General features: G+C 40.6%; 1 protein-coding gene across 1 annotated transcript; it reads right to left on the reverse strand.

The window, feature by feature from the left end:
- Positions 1-16429: 16429 nt before the first annotated feature.
- LOC131311495 (protein translation factor SUI1 homolog) lies at positions 16430-22123 on the reverse strand. Its single transcript, XM_058338992.1, has 5 exons — positions 21973-22123; positions 18968-19074; positions 18496-18701; positions 18338-18391; positions 16430-16707 (listed from the first exon to the last, which is right to left on the reverse strand). The coding sequence occupies exons 2-5, from the start codon at positions 19002-19004 to the stop codon at positions 16663-16665; spliced, it is 342 nt and encodes a 113-aa protein (XP_058194975.1). The 5' UTR covers positions 19005-19074; positions 21973-22123; the 3' UTR covers positions 16430-16662.
- Between the last annotated feature and the right edge of the window lie 2192 nt (positions 22124-24315).

The raw sequence follows: 24315 nt of genomic DNA on the forward strand, positions 1-24315 counted from the left end.
GGAAAGATGAAGTATGTTACCACTTAATTACCTCTCTAATCTTTGCCGAGAAAACCCTAAGCTAGAATAATGTGATAGAAGCCCCAAATTGGCTCAATATCTCATTTGAATTGTTCCCTGAAAGAACCATATACGATTTAATTTAGCCCTAAATTTCCATATCTCACCTATGAGGTTTTCTTTTTGATGCAATAGTACTATATAAAACTTGTGACATATCCATATTGACTTTAACTCATATACCATATTTTGAAATATTTATTAACGTACCCCTATATGTTTATTATTTACAAAATGACTCCTTTGTTCACGAGCATATATCGAGCCAAACACCTGTATGTTCAAGCTTGGCTTGAATTCATAAACAAATGAAAAAATGTGATTGAGCTTGACATATATTTTTTATAAACAAGTTTGAACCAGCCAAAATTCGAGCCGAACTCTAGCTATTTGGTTCGTTTAGTAGCTCTACTTAAAGTTGAGAAATAACATTTGAAACCACTCAGGTTTGATAATTAAACGAAAAGACTCCATACTTGTAAAACAAACACAAGATTAGCTAAAATTTAAATTCCTTTACATAAGCTCGTGAAATTGGTATACTTCGGAAAAAAAGGATAGAAAAACCAACAAGTACCCTAATAGTAAATCGTACCTTGAGACTCTTGATAGGGGTGAAAGTAGAATAGAGAGTTTGATGTAATTAATGTATATTTGAAAATGTGAATAGTTAAAAATAGAGAAGGGATTTTTGATTTATACTTTAAAATAAAATTTGTTGAGGTTGACGCAGATACTCTTAGTTTTTATTTATTGCAAGTCCTAGCATTTCAACTCAATTACACTCCAATGGCCGAGTATTAAATTGTTCAAGATCCATTAATTGAATACTTAAACAAGCTCAAAACTTGTGCTCAAATATGATTGTTTATTAGATGAGCGATAATTCAACGATTTTACTTTGATTTATTTAACGGGATACTTCTAATGTTACTGATGAGTAGGTGACTACCTACTACCGTAGTACACAACATGTGGAGTATGCATGGTGGAAAGAGGAATACTACATGCACAATTTTGTTACACAATTGTGTCCAGAATTATTAGATCGATGCACATGACTCCACAAGCATCCAATGGTTCTGAACACAGTTGTATCTAGCATCGTGTGAAAAACCTGTGTTGCTAGACTTTTTCTAAAACTGATTTCCAAAAACAATAAGAAAACATTCGCCAATTTCTCCACTAATTCCCAAATGATACGAGAGAGAAAGAGATCCGTTTCTCAGGTGTAGGGGGATGAAAACAATTGATGCTTTCTGATCAACTGGATTGCAACGGCTTTCTCATGCCTCTTCACCGGAACCCTAATTCGTCGTCGGAACCCTAATCTGCAAAATAGACAGGGGGTGAGCGCACCTCTGCCTCTCGTGGCAAAGGCCCTCCGATGCCAAAGTTAGTATCACGTACTAGCAGTTTAAACCCTAATTATCAGTAGGAAAGCCAGAATGCAAAGTATTGCGTACCTTTTACCTCTAAGTTTATCTCTTATTTATAGATTTACGTATGCTTGCTGGCCAAGCATCCGTGTTGCCCTAGGATTCCTAACTCGTATAGGAATCCCAGGATATCAAGGATTCTCGTTTTCTTTATCAGTTCATTACCTTAATCCTTGTAGGACTCTTTTCCATAACAAGCCGAACATCCCATACTCGTTGGGTATCTTTATCAGATCCTATATTCTCGGGATCTTATTCCTTAACGGAATACTATTGTTTCTGGACTCTTCCAGAATGTTCCTTATGCTCCAATACTTGACTGAAGTTCTTTCTTTTGTTCGGCCATCTCGTTGCCGAACAGACTTCCTGGACCAGTTTACTTCACATGTAACTTGGTCCTAACATAATCATAATGTCTCTTATCTGCCGAACAGATAGTTTACACCAGTGAGTTGTCATGTCATTGGCCTGTATTTAGCCGAACAGATTGCATGGACCAAGGACTTCCCATATCGTTGATCCATATCGCTGTTCTTCATACTGCCCGGCGATAAGTCCGGTCGTATTCACCACGTGCTCTCAAACATCACGTGTTCGGCAACTAAATGTATGTGCTCGGGAATACCTCCCTACAATTGCTCCCCAGCTTCATCTATTTACCATTGTTCGGGGGCAATATATGATGCTTTAGAAATAGAATTTTATTTAGACCAGACTCTTCTGATCCCGTGCAGTCATAATTTCAATATGTCATTGATGCCTTTTGGCGCCTTTGTTATTATACCATTTCGAGGTAATGACTCCACGTGGCACGTATCGTATGCCTATCATTAATTTCGAACTGACGTTCTATGAAACGGCGTCAGAACGAACTCTGCTTTCCGTTACTTTATCCTGTAACGGTGTACGAGGAGACGTTTCGTCTCCGTTTCTCACCCTTAAACCCCAGAAAAGGGCTCATTTTGGGTTTCTCACCCAAAACTTCAAACTCGCTCCTTCTCTCTCTAGAAACCAGGTAAAAACATCCCGCCATCCGCCATCACCGCCGTCTGCAAATTCGATTGCATTCCAGGGAATCGTCACAGTATTCTCGTAAGATTCTCGTTCTCACTCCCTTTCTTCTTCTTAGGTTTCCATCTGAGATCTCATTCTCAAATTTGTGGGCCGTTTCTAGGGTTTCAATTCGTACCCATTTTCAGCTTTTCTTCTTTTCTGAATATACTCATGGCGGATGACAACCCTCCTAGACCCAGTAAGTTTAGGAAGCTTTGTGATACCCCTACTGCCATGGCGGCATTTAGAGAAAAATATAACGTCCCTGAGAATGTAGGTTTTGAACTCGCCCCTTTAGGTGCAGACAGGGATGGCGGTTCATGGGATAGGATGTGTATTCCAATTGTAACCATTGTCGAAGGTGGGGTTCGTTTTCCCCTCCACCCACTACTCCGCCAGATTTTAAGCTGGTACCGTCTTACACCCATGCAAGTTTCAACCAATGTTTTCAGACTGATAATGGGGACTATAGCCCTAAATGGGATTCTAGAGACAATTTAGGAATCTGGGACATCCAGTGGTGGCATAGTATAGTACTAAACCCCGAGTACAATACTTACTACTTCAAAGTTAGGAGGGCAGAGAAGCGCTTTGTGCTCAATCTGCCAAATTCTGCTCGTGACCACGAGATCGACTTCCTCTATGTGACTGGAGCATTCGAGCCTTTAGGGGAAGATGGCCAAGTGCTGGGGCTCCATTGCCCCCACATATGGGGCTATCCACGTATGCTCTTGCTTTAATCTTTTGTAATTTCTTCATTTACTGCTTTCTCATAGCTTTTCTATATGTCTAACTTTGGTTTTTCAATTCGGATCTTGCAGCTGAAAACGCTAACCATCGTCCCAGACGTGTACCGAGTAATATCCGAACAGAGGATATTAACAAAGTCCTAAAATTCACAGGCGTGCCTGGTACCCGAACAGCTAGTCGGGGTCGTGACGCTGACATACTTCTGGGATATAACCCCGCGTACAAAGGTGTCATTGACAGGAGGCTTGCTCACCCCAGCACCAGTGCCGCCTCTACATCAACTGCTCCTCAGCCTAGGAGCACAAGGGCTAACGCTGGAGTAACTGTAGCTGGTCAACTGGGTGAAATCCCTATTTCTGAAGGAGTTCCGTTACCTCAAGTTAGAGTTCGAAGATCCTCTCAGAGACAGGTCATTCCTCTTCAATCCGAACAGTCAGTATTGAATCTTGACACCAGCCAATCGTCCTCTTCAGGTTACTCTCATTCTTCTCCTAACTCAAGCACCATGACCCGTCAGCCTTTAAACCTCAGCTCCCTCCTCACCGTCTTTTCTCGGGGACGGGGATCTGGTCTGGTAGCTTCCACAGGGAACGCTCCTCCTGTACCCCGTCGTAACAGAGGAGGTTCGACCCGCTCCACTTCATCTCGTGAAGTGGATACTACCGTAGAGGCCAGTGATGCTCACAGAGACAAACGGCCTAGATCAGAAGACCCAACTGGTACTGCTTCTCAAGCAGATACTGAAACACATCACCCTGTTTCACCAATTACCCAAGCACTTCCTTAAACATGGACTCCTCCATTCACTAGAGGAGACCGTCCCGTTCACGTCGGGGACAATGCTAGTTCGTCGGAAACAGCACTTGCTTTGGCTCAAGGGTTGCTACTCCCTGTTGACTTACAGAAAGAGTCTTCGTCTCCCCCTGATCGGCTTGTGTCCACTGGTCTCGTCAGTGGAATCAAGGTAACAAAAACTTCTCTTTTCGTTTTAAAGCCCCATCTTTGTAACATTTAAGAGAAAAGTTACTCACGTTTTGGTATTGCTATAGTTTATCCAAAAAATGGTCGTACTGGGCCAAAAATTCCAGGAAGCTAAAGCCGAGAGGATCAGGCTTTTAAATGACAACACCAGGCTGATCCGAACAGTCACAAGATTAGAGAGGGAGAGAGATAAAGCTAAGGCTGATTTGTCCGAAACAAAGGGTAAGCTTGAGACCACGGAGGAGAGCCTTCATCAAGTTTTGGCCGAGATGGACAGCACCAAAAAGGCATCCTTTGAAGATGGTTATCAGAAGGGTTTTGACGCCACAACAACAAGTTACGTCGAACAGATGCCTGATATTCAAGATCAAATCTGGATCGCATGCTGGGAGGCATGTTTGACAAAGGCTGGAATTGCTGATGATTCTCCTCTCTGGGTTGAGAATGATTTGCCAAGCACTCGTCTTCAAAACGTTCAAGATCCAGCCGAGCATCCAGAGGACAATATTGAACAGCAGATTGAAGAATATGCTAATGCTGATGAAGAGACACCCACCGATGTGCACCCTGTTCAATCTCCTGCTCGGGTTTCAACCCTGGAGCCCATTATTTTGGAGGAGAATGCAACAGATGGTAATGCTCCAACGGAGGAACCTGACAGAACACTTGTGGATGTCCAGAACCTAGATTGAAAGAGTAACAGGTAGTTTTTTGTTTGATTTAAATCACCTGGCTAGTCCTTCATGACCATAGCTTCTTTACCCTGCGTGGTACCAGTACTATTAAATACTTTGTTAACACAGGTATTTGGCCCTTCGTGGCATAACTTTGTTTTTGCTCGGCTATCGTCATGTTTGCATCTGTTCGGATGCAAATAGTTTTAATCTTAAGTATTTCGTACTTTGATCTTGTTTTGCTGTTAATACATAGCAAATTGTGTGAATCATCATGGCCCGTACTTTGTCAGGTACTTTTAAATGCTCTAAGTATCTCGTACTTGAGAGCAGCAGTTTAAGTTTCACGTACTCACACAAAAACTTCTAAGTATCACGTACTTAGAACTACTTGTGTTTTGATAACGTTTAAGTTTTCACGTACTTAAAATTTCATACAAGTGTTTCATACTTGTTAAGTATCACGTACTTTAAATTTCATACAAGTGTTTTCATACTTGTACTTTGTTTAAGTTTCAAGTACTTTAAAGAATCATACTTGCGTTTAAGTGTCACGTACTTAAACACGGCATACAAGTGTGCTCATACTTGTTAAAGGATTTTGAAAATCACACAAGTGTTTCATACTTGTGTTTAAGTGTCACGTACTTAACTTTTTGAAAATCACACAAGTGTTTCATACTTGTGTTTAAGTGTCACGTACTTAACTTTTTGAAAATCACACAAGTGTTTCATACTTGTATTTAAGTGTCACGTACTTAATGGTATACCCTGCTCCCCAATACGAATGAGGGAAACCAATCTCGTAGTTCGTATTTAAAACAAATACCAACAGTTATACTAGAAAGTGATTTTATTCAGAATCTGTAAAACTCAAGAGGGCTGTATTCGTACCCCTTTGTAACTAAAATAATCAAAGACTAGAACAAGAGAATTATATTCGTAATTCCCACACAATCACGTAGTGCAAATTTAAGACAGATTTAATACTTCTAAACAAAGAACTTTCGTAGATTATGAACATTCCAAGGCCTTGGGATTGGATCACCTTCCAAATCTGACAATCTATAGGCTCCTATGCCTACAATCTCAGTTACTCTATACAGGCCTTCCCAGTTGGCCCCCAGCTTGCCTTCGTTGGCCACCTTGGTGTTGCCGAGCACTTTTCGTAGCACGAGGTCCCCAACACCAAATTCTCGAGGATGAACATGCTTGTTGTAGCTTTTCATCAGCTGTTCTTGGTAAGAAGCAAGATGTACCAAGGTTTTTTCTCTCCTCTCCTCGGCGAGGTCAAGCTCGATTTGAAGGGCCCTGTCATTGCCTCCACTTTCAACCAAAACGGTCCTGTTGGTCGGCAAACCCACCTCCAGAGGTATGACAGCCTTTGTTCCATAGGCCAATGAATAGGGGGTCTCTCCCGTAGACCTCCTAGGCGTTGTTCGGTAAGCCCACAAAACTAATGGTAACTCGTCAGGCCACTTTCCCTTAGCTTTGTCTAGTCTTTTCTTGATTCCATCAATGATAGTTTTATTAGACGCCTCTGCTTGCCCATTACTCTGAGGGTAGGCTGGGGTGGAATAATAATTTCTTATTCCATACTGGGCACAAAAAGCCTTGAATTTCTTCTGAAATTGGGATCCATTGTCTGTGATCAATGAATAAGGGACCCCAAAGCGAGTGATGATGTTTTTCCACACGAACCTTTCTATCATAGATTCAGTGATTTTGGCCAATGGTTCTGCCTCAATCCACTTTGTAAAATAGTCAGTTGCTACAAGCAGGAATTTTCGATTCCCAGTTGCTTTGTGCAATGGACCCACGATATCCATCCCCCATTGAGCAAAAGGCCAGGGACTTGTCAAAGGCACCAGATCTTCAACAGGTGTTCCAATCATTGGTGAGAATTTTTGACACTTCTCACAAATCTTCACATACACCTTTGCATCTTCTTGCATGTGTGGCCACCAGTATCCTTGAGTAATTGCTCGGTGGGCAATTGATCTGCCTCCAGTATGGCTCCCACATGTTCCCTCGTGGATTTCATGAAGGAACTTTTGTACCATGTCAGGATGTACACATAGTAAATATGGGCCTGTAAAGGATTTCCTGTATAACTTACCCTCTGGAGACAGCCAAAACCTGGCAGATTTGACCCTTATCTTATGGGCCTCTTTTTTGTCAGAAGGAGTATCCCGTCTCGTAAGAACTCCATGATTGGGTCCATCCAACTTGGTCCTTGGTTCACGTCCAAGACTAAATCTTCACTCCTCCCAATGCTCGGCTTATTCAGATATTCGACTGACACCTTTCTTTTGAACTCGGTTGGTACAGCTGCAGCCAATCAAGCTAAAGAATCTGCATGAGCATTCTGTCCAGAACTAATTTGCTCAATATATACCCTCTCGAAGGTATCAAGCAAGTCCTTGGCCACCTGCACGTAAGCCAACATCTTTTCATTTCGGATTTCATACTCGCCGGACAGCTGATTCACCACAAGCTGGGAATCACAATACACCCTAACCCGTTCTGCTTTAAGGGTTTTTGCACTCCTCAATCCAGCCAGGAGTGCCTCATATTCAGCTACATTATTCGTTGCACTAAATCCAAGCCAAACAGATAGTTCAATCAGAACTCCTTGAGGAGGAAACAGGACTACCCCAATTCCAAAACCAGTATTACATGCTAATCCGTCAACGAATAGCTTCCACTCCGTGGGATCCTGTTCGGCTGAAGGTTGATCCTTCATGGATGATGTCTCAGTCACCTGTTCCTTTCTCGTAGGAGGTAGGGGAGCCACAGTGGGTGAAAATTCTGCCACAAAATCAGCCAACACTTGGCCTTTGATTGCTATGCGTGGCTGATATTCAAGATCGTACTGGCTTAACTCCACGAACCATGTCGAGATCCTTTCCGAAAAGTCTGCCTTTCGTAGCAATGATTTTAATGGAAACTCAGTATAAACCACAACCTTATGGCTTTGGAAGTAGTGTGGCAATTTTCTTGTGGCTGTCCTAAGTGCCAGGACAAGTTTTTCTAAAGGCAGATATCTCGTCTCTGCATCCAACAATGTCTTGCTAACATAATAAATAGGGATTTGTTCGATCCCCAAATCCCTCAGTAGGACTGCACTTACTGCATGCTCAGAAACAGCTAAGTACAGAATTAAAGGCTCACCTGGCAATGGAGTTGACAAAAGTGGGGGCTCTGCCAGATACTTCTTCAGGTCCTGGACGGCCTGTTCACACTCTGCTCCCCATTCAAATCCCTCTCTCTTTTTCAGCAATTGAAAAAAGGGTCTGCACTTATCACTTGACCTGCTGATGAATCTGTTAAATGTTGCTGCCATTCCAATCAGCCTCTGGACTTCTTTGGTAGTTTTGGAACTCTGTAGTCTTTGTAGGGCATCAATCTGATCGGGGTTTGCCTCTATCTCTCTCATGGTTACCAAATGGCCCAGGAACTTTCCTGAACCAACTCCAAACGCACACTTCGAGGTGTTGAGTTTTAGTTTATACTTCCTTAAGATTTCGAACACTTCTTTTAAGTCAGTAATATGCCCTCCTTTTTCTCGACTCTTTACCACCATATCATCTATGTAAACTTCCAAAGTTTTTCCAATGAGCTTCTTGAACATAATGGTTGCAAGTCTTTGGTATGTTGCCCCAGCATTCTTCAGCCCAAACGGCATAACACTGTAGCAATACAACCCTCGAGGTGTGATAAACGAAGTCTTCTCTTGATCAGGTTCAAACATAGCAATCTGATGATATCCTCGATATGCATCGAGAAAACTCATTCGCTCGTATCCAGAGGTTGCATCAACCAATTGGTCAATCCTGGGCAAAGGAAAACTATCCTTAGGGCACGCTTTGTTTAGGTCTGTGAAGTCCACACAGACACGCCACTTCCCATTCTTTTTCTTCACCACAACGGTGTTGGATAACCATTCTGGGTAATAGACTTCACGTATTGCTTTGGCCTCCAGTAAACGATCGACCTCCTCAATCACTGCATCTATATGCTGCACGGCTGCCCTTCGTTTTTTCTGAATGATCGGCTTGTGCTGAGGGTCAATGTTTAAATGGTGACAGATCACATCTGCATCCACCCCGGGCATTTCCTCTGGCACCCATGCAAAAACATCAATATACTCTTTCAGAAATCTTATCGATTCAGCCTCTTCGTCTGCTGGTAGTGATTCTCCAATTAGAAAATATCTTTCAGGATCAGTCTCGTTGATCTAAATTTTCTCCAATCCTTCAATCACTTTTTCAGCCGGACTTCTTCCAACATCCTCGATAGTTGGTTGATCAGGTATTTCTAATGTATGAACATGGTAGACCTTTGGGGCAGTTTTGATAATGGAAATCAAACACTGTTGTGCCACCTTCTGGTTGCCTTTAAGTACCTCAATCCCATTTGAACCTGGGAATTTCACCATCTGGTGATAAGTCGAGGAGACTGCTCTCATCTTGTGCAATCATGTCCTCTCTATAATCGCGTTATAGGAAGAAGGAACATCGACCACTAGGAAATCTGTTCTCAATACCACTGATCTAGCCGGAACAGGTAACGTTACCTTCCCAAGGGGCCAGACTGCTCCTGCACCGAACCCAATGAGAGGTGTTGTAGACTGCTCTAAGTCTGTTTGGGCCAGCCCCAGCTTCTTGAACGCAACGTAGTACAACACCTCTGTACAACTTCCTGAGTCCACAAGCATCCTCTCAATGTCATATTCCCCAACTCGTAGGGTTACGACCAATGCATCGTTGTGGAGTATTTGGACCTCTCCTAGGTCATCATCACTGAATGCCAAGCTCTCATTGCATATATCAGCCTCTCGCCCTCTCTTGTTTCCCAATCGCATCACGTGCTGATCGTGCTTAACTTGCCTTTGTAACAGCCTAACCTCTTTTCTCGTGTATGGTGTGGCCAACCCATGTATCATATGGATTATTCCTTTAGGGTTTTGCTCGTAACCCAGCTCCATAGCCTTCCCTTTCTCCTTAGGATCCTCTTGGATAAATTCCTTGAGATAGCCCCGAGAGACCAAATCATCAAGGTGCCTCTTGTACATCTCACAATCCTCGGTCATGTGGCCCCAATCTTTGTGGTAACTGCAGTGCTGATTCGTAGCACGTTTTGCATCCTTGTCTCCGCCTAGACTCGGGGGCCACTTGAAATATGGCTGATTCTTTATTCGATAAAGAATCCTGTATATTGGTTCCTTCCAAACCGTAGTGATAGAAAAGAAAGCTTTTGGGTCAGGAACTTGCTTATCTTTGTACGACTCTTTCTTAGCCTGCCCATATTCCCTTCTCTCTCTATAAGTCTTGGGCTCTGGCTTATCCACCTTTTTGGCAGGTGCCTTTGGCTGTTCGGCAATCGTCCTGCCATCCTCACGGAGTATGTCATCCTCCATTCTGGCATGTTGCTCTATCCGTTCCATCAATTTAGCCAAGGTGGCTACCGGATGTTTATTCAATGAGCGGCACAGCTCTCCCCAAACAGGCAAACCAGTCTTGAAGGTTGCAATTGCGTACTCCTCACTACAACTTTCAATCTCGTTGAAAGTCTCCCAGTACTTCTTTGCATAATCCCTGATCTGCTCGTTCTCCTCCTGTTTCATGGTGGAAAGACTCTCAAAGGTCTTAGGGGCCTTTCTGCTAGTCAGGAACCGAGCAGTGAATTCCTCGGCCAACTGCCTCCATCCTCGTATGGAACGCGGGCCCAGTTTATGAAACCAGGCTAAAGCCACCTTACCAAGGCTGGAGGGAAACATCTTGCATAAGATGGCATCATCTCCCTCGTGCATGAACATAGCCTGTTGATAATGTTGTATGTGAGCCACGGGGTCCGTATTTGTCTCGTAAAGTACGAACGCACCGTGCTTCACCCTGCTCGGCAACCTAGCCTCTTGCAGCCTTTTTGTAAAAGGGGAGGCTGCAATATTACTTAGGGCCCTTCGTGCTGCTTCTCGTGCAGTCACTGTCCCATCCTCATGTTCCTTCTATTTGTGAGCCGTGGCTTTGGCCCAATCAGCATCAGGTCTCTCGTACCTGTCTCGATGATGTTTCCTAGTTCCCTCCTCTTCGGGGGTGGAACTTCTGTCTCTGCTCCTCCCATTTCATGAAGAAACATTTCTCTCGGGTGTTCGGCTTTTACTTCTTCTTCCCCTTTTTCGTGGAGAAGCCTCATAACGCCCTATGACAGGACTTCTGCTCCTTCTTCTTCGTGAATGGGTCTGCTTATGGACTACCAGCGTCCTTCCATCTCTTGGGGAATGCCTCCAAGAGAGTCCAGAATCTTCTGGGTGCTCTCGTATCCGCTGCAACTCCTGTATCTCATACTCTCGTTTCTTAATGAAACGAGCATACTCCTCGATTTCTCCTCTCTTTTTATCTAGGAGATCATTGTCATCGTGTATACTTCTTGAACGGATGACTGACTCATCCCTTCGATGAGACCTACTCCTTCTCGTGGAGCCAGTAGCAGTTTTGTCTCCTTTTTCTTTGGAGTTACCTCTGTCATGTCTACCAGTTGGCTTTCTCGGAGCTCCTGGTGGGGATTTATCTCTTCCCCCACCCAACTGGTCCTTTGGACTAAACGGAGTAATTGGATTTTCTTCTTCCATCGTACTTATTTTTCTAAAAAGCTGGTTCGTTTCCCACAGACGGCGCCAATTGTAGGGGGATGAAAACAATTGATACTTTCTGATCAACTGGATTGCAACGGCTTTCTCGTGCCTCTTCACCGAAACCCTAATTCGTCGTCGGAACCCTAATCTGCAAAATAGACAGGGGGTGAGCGCACCTCTGCCTCTCGTGGCAAAGGCCCTCCGATGCCAAAGTTAGTATCACGTACTAGCAGTTTAAACCCTAATTATCAATAGGAAAGCCAGAATGCAAAGTATTGCGTACCTTTTACCTCTAGGTTTATCTCTTATTTATAGATTTACGTATGCTTGCTGGCCAAGCATCCGTGTTGCCCTAGGATTCCTAACTCGTATAGGAATCCGAGGATATCAAGGATTCTCGTTTCCTTTATCAGTTCATTACCTTAATCCTTGTAGGACTCTTTTTCATAACAAGCCGAACATTCCATACTCGTTGGGTATCTCTATCAGATCCTATATTCTCGGGATCTTATTCCTTAACGGAATACTATTGTTTCTGGACTCTTCCAGAATGTTCCTTATGCTCCAATACTTGATTGAAGTTCTTTCTTTTGTTCGGCCATCTCGTTACCGAACAGACTTCCTGGACCAGTTTACTTCATATGTAACTTGGTCCTAACATAATCAGAATGTCTCTTATCTGCCGAACAGATAGTTTACACCAGTGAGTTGTCATGTCATTGGCATGTATTTAGCCGAACAGATTGCATGGACCAAGGACTTCCCATATCATTGATCCATATCGCTGTTCTTCATACTGCCCGGCGATAAGTCCGGTCGTATTCACCACGTGCTCCCAAACATCACGTGTTCGGCAACTAAATGTATGTGCTCGGAATTACCTCCCTACATCAGGCTAAGTTCCGCTAAGAATTTTTTTGGATTTTTAGGCTTTTTCTTGTTTTGTTCTTAATCTTTCTTTTTTTTTGCATTTAACAGTTTTGCGCTTAACTTTTGTAAATTATTGATTCGTCTCGGCAAAACTAATGAAAAAAGTAAAAGATTATAACTTTTACCCAAATATATTTGAAAATATCCATGATAAAGCTCAAAAAGCCAAAAAAAAACGACTTTTAAGGAGCGAGAGGAGCGGAAGTCGTCGGGGTGGGTAGGATGAGAGAGGGAGAGAGAATTTTATTCTAAGAAGGATGAAACTATTTCGCTCCTTAAACGTGGAAACCATGCAGCAGCTAGGAGTTGAACCGTGGCCTTGTGGGTGGAAAGTTTCACTCACCGCGCGAGGAAAAAGTGGCAACCGGCTAATGCCTTTTGGAAAAAGTGGAAGCTCAGTTTTGTTGCTTCTCCAATTCTCAAAATTTTTGAAAGTCATTCTCTCATTTTCTGGAAACAAAAATAGCCAACCAAACATACTTTCATGTCCAATCTTCGAAAATTCTGAAAAAGAAAACTGAAAACTGAAGGTGAATTGGTTAGGGGGCGTTTGGTAGCATTTTTTTTTCAGTTTTCGATTTTTGTTTTTACTTTTTTTTGAAAACTGATAAAGAAAACTTGTTTGGTAATATGTTTATATTTTTTTATTGTTTTCAAAAAAAAAATTAGTACAAAACATGTTTTTTATTTTTATTTTTGTAAAAACATAAACTTGATTCTACTTTTAGTTTCTTAAAAATAAAAAATTAAATACATTACCAAACTGAAAACGTTTTTATTGTTTCAAAAACAAAAAGGAATCTCTCCCTTTTGGGCACCAACAAGAAAATGACAAACGAAGCTACACAAAACAAGTACTCCATAAAATGTCTTTATATGACCGACCATGTATACGGCCCATGTAAATTTACCGTAGGGCCGTAGTGTTTTTAACTCCAGTACGGTGAGTACAGGAAATGGAGAGATTTTTCCAGTACCGGGTGGGTACTATGTGGCCGTGCCCGCGTGATGTCCGAGCAGTTCATGCGGACCGTTTAAAAGAGTATTGTACGGCCCAGATTAAAATTCTCTCTCTCCTCTCTCCTCTCACCCCACCACACTCTCTCCCCTCTCTCTCTCTCTCTCTCTCTCTCTCTCTCTCATTTTTCTCTCTTCAAATCTAAGCCGTTCAAAATCGAAATGAACGGTCCGAATATGCCGACCGAGTACCACGTAGTGCCCACCCGGCACTGAAAATTTTCTCCACGAAATGGCATTATTATGGAAGAAAATACAAAAAGACATGAATAAGGGACTAAACCATGACTATTTTGGAATATGTACGTTTGTATACATATTGATGTTTGATTAAGGGCGCCGCTATTCGCAGCCCTTTATTTTCTCCCGTAGCCCACAACATTTCGGTAAATGGTTGTTGAAAATCATAAATAACATTTCGGTAAATTGTTGTTGAAAACAAGATTATATTTCGGTAACTACATGTCGAAAATATGTTCAACTTTCGGTAAACAACTGCCGAACATGCATTTTCGGTAAACATCTGTTGAAAAAAATATTATATTTCGGTAATTGGATGCTGAAAATATATCTCAATTTCGATAACTAACTGTCGAGTATAATTGGAAATTTTTAACGGGCTATGGGAGTAAATAGAGGGCTGCGAATAGCAGCGCCCTTGATTAATTAAGCTAATATTTACATGACTTTTTTATGGGTAAATTCCAGATACACCCCCTGTACTTTGGTCGTTTTTCAACTACAACCCATCTACTTCATTTTTAATCACTCGCACCCCTTGTACTTAAGACTGGTTTGGAACTGTTAATATTTTCGTCCAAAGTAACGAAAAGACTGGAATACACATTCATGTTCCCCTTTCTTATTCCCCTTTTTTCATTTGCGTATTCTCTCCCTCTCTCTCTCTCTCTCTCTCTCTCTCTCTCCCTCCCTTCAAACCTAAGGCAGACAGCTGAGACAAATATCAAAACAAAAGATCACCACAGACCTCATCTCCAAATCAACTGACAACCCATCTTCCTCCTATCGCGTTATCATTGATTGAAAAACTAATTGAGACCCAGCAACACCAGCACTCCGACTTGATGACGCCAATCTTGGTATTTTGCCAACTTTGCTAGATCACAAATCCAATCCTAACGCTCAGATTTTTCACTCTTTCTAGGTTTTCTTCAATCAAGGCTATTGATTATGTATTCATCAAATTCAAATACAGAGCTTTCTTCTAGGTTTTCCAATTTAAAAGAAGTTAACCCATATATTGGCTTGGATGAGCTGTTAGGATTTGAAAAGCCAGCATTTGGCTCTGCGGCATCGGGCCGTTCAAGGCCGAGACTAGTGAAATTGAGAAAACCAAAGGGTAGGATGGAAACTGGTAAAGATGATTATGGGTTTAACCCGTTTCGACCCGTTTCAAATGATTCTATTCTGGGAGTGGGTTCTTCTTTTTTGGGGAAAAAATTGAACTTTGGAAACGTTGGTAGTGAGAATTTTGTGTTTGTAGGCAATTCAGATCCTAATGTGGACAACTCTAGTGAATTTGTGAAAATTGGAAGTAGTTTGAACACCAATGTTAAGAACTCTAGTGGGTTTGTGGGAAATAGAATTCTTGATGGCATGGGGAAATTGAACACCAATGGTGATGCTCTGTTTTTCATTCTAACCTGTGGGAAAATGGTATATATAGGATGTAAATGGGTTTTGAGGGCAATTTGGTCTTAGAAAAGATGTTTTAGGAGGGAAAATTCCCACCAACAAGCCATTACCTGCTTTTTCGTTACTTTGGACGGAAATTCTAACAGTTCCAAACCAGTCTTAAGTACAAGGGGTGCGAGTGATTAAAAATGAAGTAGAGGGAGTGTAGTTGAAAAATGACCAAAGTAGAAGAGTTGTATATGGAATTTACCCTTTTTTTAATCTAATAAAAAACTAGTAAATGAACTGTTTTAATCGAAGTTAAGGTCCTGGATAGACCATGACTGCCCAAGATTAAACCAAACCAACGCTGTACTCTCTCTCTCTCTCTCTCTCTCTCACTGCAATACCTGAAGCATCCATATAATTCTCGACCACTCTGCCGAGTCTGCCCTATGTTTACTGATGTAGGACTATCTAGAATGAGATACCAAAACAAAAATGCCAAGTACACTACTCATTTACACTACATTCACGTCGGGCTCACCTTGGATCCCACAAAAATACAGAAAAATACCCATAAACGTTAGAATATTTTTTTAGGGAGCCTTGTAAAAAAATTATCTCAATCGGATATCGGTTTGTATTTTTTCTGAATTCATTAGGACAAAAAATTGTTTAACTGCTCAGTTTCAAATCTTGTTAATCTTGTTGTGAACTAATGCTGCTGCAAGCGGATGTGGTTGACCCTTTGGTTAGAGTCTGCGGTGCGTACCAGGATGATGGTGACCTGGTGAAGACTCCAACGGTAATTGTGAAAGTGACGAAATTACGATGATAAATGTGGATGAACGGGTGAAGAAACTACTGGTAACGGCGATCTATGTGAAAACAGTAAATAAGATCGATATTCACTCTAATACCAAAAACGGTAGGTTGATCTAAAATAAGATAGAAAAAGATTTTAGGCACCCTTGTGCCATCGAACCCCTAGACATTATCGGGCGTAAGTCATGACATCCTCAGTGAAAAATAACGATAAATCTACCCTTATAAATTTTAAATTTCAATTGTACAATAAAGGAGAAAGCTAACTAATAGATTAATCTGCCAAACGAAATCATTACCTAATCCTTATTGCTCTTCATCAATTACCCTCACGATTAAAAAACATGAAAAGAAATACAACTCAAACAGTATTATCTTCGGACGTTGTGAGGGAAAAAGAAATGCAAAAGTACAGGAAATGAAAATTGGTGGGAGGGGGAAAAAAGATGTAAATTATTATTGTGAAGGATATCAGCGACAAGGAGAGAAACCAAAAATACTCGGGGAACCATCATATTATTGCGAATACAAATGAAACATGGAGTGCAAATACATGCATTTAGGGCTATGCTCAGGACCCCTGCTATAATTTTATACATATATATACACAGCAGCAGTTGCTACCACATTGGAACAATCTGCTGCCTCTGCCTGCTATTTAGAAACCATGAATCTTGATTTGTTCTTTCTTCACAATACCAGCCTGTTAGACAAAATAAAAGGTGAAAACAGAATTGTAACAGAACACAAACTAAGGCTGTGTTTGGATCATAGATTTACAAAGGGAAATTCAAATGATAAGGAACACAATCAATAAATATAGCTTCTTTCACTTCATCACCTTACCCTATCTATTCCCTAGCATTGTATGCCTGTTTGGGCCGAGATGGATTTCAACTGAAGAAATTCGATGTTCGCTTTTAACTAACGTATACGAGTTTCTAATTATAGGTGGCTACCACGAGAAGAGTGACTAATGGATTAGAATGAGAAAAAAAGTATTTCCATCTGCGATTGTATAACTACAGTTTTCTTCTTATGTGAGACAGATTCAATGTTAGTGGACTATGAGTGTTCCTTCTTCTGCCTTTTGAACCATCAGAAAGATTTTCAAATTCATGATCGAGTATATCATTGGTAAAGGTTCCAAGACTTTTCTCTGGCTTGATAATTGGCATCATTTGGGCCCACTCCTAGACAGATTGTGGACAGGATCACCTTCAACATGGGGAGGTTATCATGCTAAGGTGGACTCCATAATCAGAGATAGTTCTTGGTGTTGGCCTAGAAGGAGAAATGATGTGGAAAGGGAAATTATTGATCATCACCCCTAGCACTTTTCTCCCCAATCCAGCTCTTGAGGATGTTATTTGGAGCTTGAATGCTAAGGGCTTCTCAATCAAATCTGCTTGGGATGCTTGGGCTTCTCTATCAAACGTGTGCATGGATGGGCTGTCATCTAATGGTTGGCTATTCCGGGAAGATTATCTATGAAGGATAGAATGCAGAGTTGTGGAGTCGTTGCAGACACTCTAGTCTGTGCGAATAGTGATGATTGTCATGATGACCATTTGCTCTTAGAATGTGCTTTTTCTGCTCAGCTTTGGGGAACTTTGATACCAAGATGTGGGGTGTCTATAAGGCCTTCTGCTATCCAACAGGAAATTCAATGGGCTGGTTTGCATAAGTGTGGAGACGGCTTTCACCATTCTGTCTATAAATTGGCTTTGGCTGCCTCACTTCACCATAAATGGCATGAGAGGTTATCTCAGATTGGAGGGAACACAAAGGGGTCTGCTAGGAACCAAGTTTTGTGTGAACTGTGAAGCCTGGAGTATGTATTTTCTCCCCTGTAGTTGTCCAGCTTTGTGATTTTGTTGGCTTGTGTTGGTTCTAGGCTTTTAGGCTCTAGTAGTTGGCTGGACTGATCTTTTGATCTCTGTTAAGACTTTTGCCTTTCTTCCAGAGCTTGCCAGTTGCCCCTACTATTTGTATTGTGGTTTCTTTGTCGAATGAAAATTAACTTACCCAAAAAAAAAAAAAACCCCCCAACAGTTTTCACCAATCAAAGATTTCAAATCCTTCCTGTTAACGAGTCATTTTCAAATTTATCAACACAGAGCTCTCAAAATCGATATCGAAATACCAATATAAACGGTAAAAGTTACAATAAGATGATCTCATTGAATAGTATAATTTCAAATCACTTCATTTGATTTCCACAGCTATTCAAACCGAGATTTTATCTTACTCCATAAATCTCTCTAAAATCTAGGACCCAAACACAGGCTACAGGTATGGTTTGTACAACAAACGTGATGTATGAAAAATACCTGAACAAGGAAAGTAGAGACATTCTTCCGCTGATCACCTTGAAGTTGGATAACCTAAGTTCATTACAAATATTTTGTGGTGTTAGACGTCTGAATATAAAGTTAAAAGAAAGGAAACTACACTCAAGTGGCTTTTGATATAGCGCGTGCTTGCTCACCTGGCCCAGCTCTGGGTCTTGCACAACATTACCATTGCAGCAAAAGTCCTTTTTAAGGTCTTTGAGTATCTTATTGTAGCTGAATTCCTTCTTCAATCCCTGGACAGTGGTCAGGCTTTTTCTACCATTACGCTGCTGTGTACGGATATGCACATACTCCTTTGACCCTGCACCTGAGTCTTCAGCATTTGCCTCAGCGAATGGATCTGTTGACAACAATGAAAACTCACCACTCAGCAATCCACGAGAAAAGGCATCACATGCTTGTTCTATTTCGTAAATAGGCCACTGACTAATAATCACATTTAAGTTCCTTTTCTCCAAGATTGCTATACAAACAGTGTACTAACTAGAGTAAAGCTATCAGAACCAATGCTGGCCCAACAGTCGTGCAGTGAACCAGCAGTGTCCACCGTTATACAAGCCAAGGACTCCAGAGTGAAAAGAAAATAACTCGTGGAAACAAACATACCGAAGGTACTGGGAATCTGGATGTCAAGCGCAGACATGAAACTTGGCTGCTCGAATTCAAGGAACCAAACCAACAGGCAAATCCCGCTCTGTTTAAAGTGCTCAGAACTGAAATATAAAGCGAAAGATACAATCAGAGTCAAACCAATGATAAAGAGTATAAAACCTCCAGACATCAAGTCAAGCCAACTAGCTGTCTAGCCATTGTCCCAACTGCTGGCATTACCTTAAGGAAATAATCACTGATGGTAAGATGGAGTATCAGAAAGTGTTCAATGGTGGGTTAGTAAAGTTGAAATTCTTTCTGAAATATAGGGCTTTAGCAAATATTATTATTATCACTCTGTTAACATACATTGAATACACAGGGCAAGAAACTGTATTTTAGAATCTGCAATGTGAGTGCTCTAGTCATAAATGGATGGTTATGACGTAGATTTCCAACTGCTTGAGACCAAGAGAAACAAGCCAAGCTATGAAGCACAAATCACATCCACTTCCCATGTTTCAGGATCTGTACAAGGCCCTTACGCGGGAAAACCTCTATATGTTGGAAGCCCATAGCCGGCAGTACAATATTGTATAATATAACAGTATAACACCCATCAGAACAAGTTATAACTAATCTTTCAATTCCAATATCCCACTTGACTGCATTTGCACGGGAAAAGTTATTCCTATTTGGCTGCATTTAGTGCACAAGAAGTTGTTCTTGAAATCCAAGAATAGGAGAATCTTTTGGCAAGACAAGTTGGAAAAATAAAGCTCTACTTGAACAATAAAATGAGATGAATTCAAGCATCAAACTTGACTCCACAACAAACAAGTAACAACTCTATCATGCTTTTCTAACTGTAATATATGATGGCTCATAGGGGGAAGCCACAAACAAGTTTGTGACACTATTAATCAACATGAATCAAATTAAGAAAATTTAAATGCTGGTAAAGGTATATTTTACACGAAAACTTTTATCTTGTAAAAGCTCGATCTATAGAACAAAAAATTAGAATACAGATAGGGATGTGAAAGGATCCAAATCACCCAATAAAAATGATCGAACTGGCAACTGACAGTTTTGATTTGGTGGTCGGGAGGCCATGGGTTTTGATAACGAAATAATATCGGTTTTCAATAGAATGATGGGTCAAGATATTACATAAGCACATAACCTGAGACCTGAACAACTTATCAATTAAGTAACCACACGTGACCCAACTCTCTCTCCCTCCCTCCTACACCTGTACAGATAAAAGCCTCCTTCCAGTGAAGCATGACAACTCGCAACGATGGCGTCCACCGGAGCCCTTCTCCCTCTAATCTATCTTTGAGAAGGAATCAATTCCACTCCATATTCCATACCTTCCTTGTGCCTTGTGGCATCCACTCCCGAGCCAATGCCGAGGATCAGAACCGTTCATCTCGTAGAATTCGTAGTTATCTAAGTCCATTAAAAAAATCAGATATCGTATTTTGTTTCACAAAATGGGAAGTTGTATGAATATGAACTTAAAATGTCCAATGTTTGAAAGAAAATGTGACTTGTTCACACATATAAATGTCCGATGTTGATTTTTTTCGTGGACATAGCTAATTGCGAGTTCTACAAGATGAACAGTTCCGATTCTTGGCGTTGGCTCAGGAGTTGGAGCCATAAGGAGAGTATGGAGGGGTACGGCGAGGAATTGATCCCCCTTGAGAAACCTTTTGTCCTTTCTCCCTCAGATCCACCTAGGTCTAAATTTCAGCGTATGGGTTCTCTAAAGAAACGGTGACGGGTCATGTCAGAACCTGACCCATGTACGCCCACAACCATCTCCACAAAACTAGAGGCATCGTGATGCCATCAATAGGCCTTCCATATGCGTGTTATCAGATGTGCAGGGACCAAAACTAGATGAATATGGAGAGAAAATATATCGGAAGTGACCATCACAACAAAATAAAATTTGTAACTCACGAAAGAAGATGTTTTTATATCAGCTCCCAAAACACCCATATCAATAAGTATCGTAATCAACATTATAGAAACGAAATACACTAATCAATTTTTGTTAACAAAATCAACTTACAGATTCCAAAAAATTTTCGATAATCTGGATCTATTTGTCTTTAACAACTTCTCTTTTCAAATTTAGTCTCTGTTATTTTACTTTTGCCAGTTCTGTCATAGAACTAGAAAAACAAAAATTAAATGCATTAGAAGCAGGAAAAAGCTCATGCAAATAAATATTGGGTCCCGCTCAGAAGTTCATGGGCTTTCATTAAGCCAAATAAAATGAAACAAAAACACAAATTCTAATACACTTTTTACGTTTGCCTATTCTCTTTCACGCATTTGTATACAATTTTCACATATTTCAATACACTACACTTTTCTACTCTTTTTCACGCACTTTAATACATTTTTCATATACTATTTCAATAAGCTTTTTCAACTTTAACAGAAAGCCCACCGGGCTCTTTTTAACATTTTCCATAAATACTCACCAGAGGAGGAAAAAAAAAAGTCAGCCTTTTGAGAGAAACTAATCATAACCTCCTCGGTAAGTCAAAAAGAACATTTTTTTTTCCTTGTGTATAAATTTCCCAACAGCTGTTTCTGCAATTCGCTATTCCACCCAAGACGAGACCGTGTATTTGAAATATATAGTCCATATGTTTACGTATATAATACACCAAATCAACGTAAATTCAGGACCTTCTCCAAGAATTAGCACATGAAATACCAAATCATGACAGCAACAATTAGGGCAAATGCGTGCAAAAATTTCGATTCTTTTTACCATAATTAAGGCCTAAATTACAAAAATTTCGATTCTCTCATACCAATTTCCGTTTCTTTTCACCGGGAATTAGTAATTCATTACACGAGAGAGAGAGAAGAGAGAGAACAGTTTTACACAACAACTGATATACGAACAAAAACATAACAATAGTAACAGATAGTATGACGACGAATTGAGCTATGCATGAATGTATGCATATAAGGAGAAAACGGAGCACCTGATTATGTCGAAACGGTTAGAGTTTTGACGAGGTTGGGGAGAGGGTCGGTGATAGAGGAAAACAGAACAACGAAGCTTCCTTTGAGAGAGAGAGAGAGAGAGAGAGAGGGAGAGGGAGAGGGAGAGAAATGTTTGGGATAAGACAAGGGGTGGAGAGATAAAATGGGCTTTGCGTCATATTTTAATTCTGTAGGGCTCGTTTCTCGGATGAATAAAATTTTACTAATGGATAAGAAGAAGGGTGAATAAGAGATGAATTTACTATAAGAGGATAAGTTAAAAAAGGGATTACCTAATACTCCACATGATTTGGATAGTAATTAATATGGATGGATAAGAATGGATAATGTGATAAATTACTTAATTGCACTCATTTAATCATTTCATCGAAAATGGAGTACAAAATGATTTAAAGAGTAATTTGGTCTTTTTTTCCACCGAATAAGCTAATCTTAGAGTGGGAAGTGTTGTTAACTACTAACACTCTTCGAGAGGATAAGCTCTACTTCTCCTCCCTTCTCCCCCTTCATTCTCCTACCAAGGAACATTTTTCTTTCTCTCTTCCTTCCTCCCTTGTCCCCTCCTCTATCCTCCCAACAAATAAGAATGTACATCGCGTTCTATGAGACCCACTTCGGGTTTCACATAAATGTTCGAAGTGGCTTTATTTGTTTAAAACACTTTTTGACGATGGTTGTAAAAAATCAGCTCAGTCGGATATTGGTAAAGGATTGATCAATTTTATACTCTACATAGAGCAAAATAGGAACAAACATGAGAAATTCTAAGTACAAAGAAAATGTACCCCGAAAAAGTAAATCGTACAATTAATTTACTCTTTTCGAAGTATTTTGGAGTACATTTTTTTTTACCTAGCACTCCCTGTTTGGCTTGGTGTTATGGTAGGGGGAGAGGTTGGAAGCAGGGAATGTTAATCATCTATAAAATTTAAAATTATCGAAATAAAAAAAGAAGAAGATAGGAAGGCGTGAGTATTGAGAAAATTTAGGGGTGTGGAAAGAAAGAGGTGTTACGTTCACCGCACCGTTATTATCGATCTTTTCCTTCGCTTTATGTGAGGCCTATAAAAATATAGAAAAATAGTGATAAATTAAATTTTTTATCAATTTTTGCTAGGGTTGTCAAATTGACGAGTTTGAGCCAAATTTGGTAAGTTTTAAGTGGGTTGTGTTTTTAATGAGTTATTGACCCATTTAGAACCCAATTGTTATGAGCATATATAATTACCCATACCCAACCCATTCATTTAAAATGAAACCCGCCCCTCCCATTAACCCATTTACATATCTATTAAAATTTAAAATAACTAAAACACACATGTACACTAAAATGACCATATTACCCATGCACATCTAAATGACCATATTACCCCTATACTCTAAAATTACCATATTACCCCTATGTACTAAATGTCCAAACTACCCATGTACACTAAAATGATCAAATTTACTCTTGTACATCTAAAACGACTAAAATACCCTCTCTCCTTTTCCAGATGGCCTATATTCAAATGAGAATAAAAATGAGTAAACACAATTACTCATTTTTAACATCCAATAAAAAATGATTTAAATGAGTGCAAGCTTGAGTTTTAGGCTTGTTTAATAAAGAAACGGAGCTCAAACACTGTGAAACTTGACTCGGCTTGTTGGCACTCCTACTCAGAAATAACATCAAACACCTTGTAGGCACCATCTCTGTGTACTCATAATAAAACGAACACATATACAACAAACTGAAGGTAGAAATTACTACTCGCTTTCGCTTTCGAGTGTTTGAGTGGTCTCGATGGTCAAAGTAATTCAAGAAGGTGTAGTTGTTGCTGGATATGGCTTGAACCCACACGGCGGTGACAAATCCCAGCCATTTTACGGCGACAGTCAGAGGTGTTAGTGTGAAGCCCATATCAGCAGCTACGAGCTCAAGTACAAGACCACAATCACAAGTGTCATAACCACGGACAAGCTCTACATTGCGGAGGACTTTCATGACGACGACGAGCTCGAATTCTCTGTCGAAATCGCCTCCGCCAATTTTCTCATCGATGGCTTTGATGAGTGCTTGTGGTGTGGCCGTGGATTTGATTTTGACTGTAACGCCCCGAATTTTGGGTACGTTAAAAGGACAATCTATTGATAAAATCTGTAACGCCCTGAATTTTGGGTACGTTAAAAGGACATTTTATTCATACAATCAAATGGAGTCTGACTCTTATTACAACAAATACTCTCACAAGAGTTCAATATTTTACACAAACGGAAGGGTATTTTAGGGTTCCTAACTACAGCTCCTCAGCACCTCTATTCTTGCCAGCTCCTCA

The sequence above is a fragment of the Rhododendron vialii genome, chromosome 2a (assembly GCF_030253575.1).
Source record: "Rhododendron vialii isolate Sample 1 chromosome 2a, ASM3025357v1".
Lineage (NCBI taxonomy): Eukaryota > Viridiplantae > Streptophyta > Magnoliopsida > Ericales > Ericaceae > Rhododendron > Rhododendron vialii.

Coding starts and splice junctions, on each gene's coding strand:
- LOC131311495 (XM_058338992.1), bottom strand. CDS start 19,004: ATGTCTGCGCTTGACATCCAGATTCCCAGTACCTTCG. Junction 18,702..18,967: donor CCAGATTCCCAGTACCTTCG/GTATGTTTGTTT, acceptor TGTTGTCAACAG/ATCCATTCGCTGAGGCAAAT. Junction 18,392..18,495: donor AAGACCCAGAGCTGGGCCAG/GTGAGCAAGCAC, acceptor TAATGAACTTAG/GTTATCCAACTTCAAGGTGA.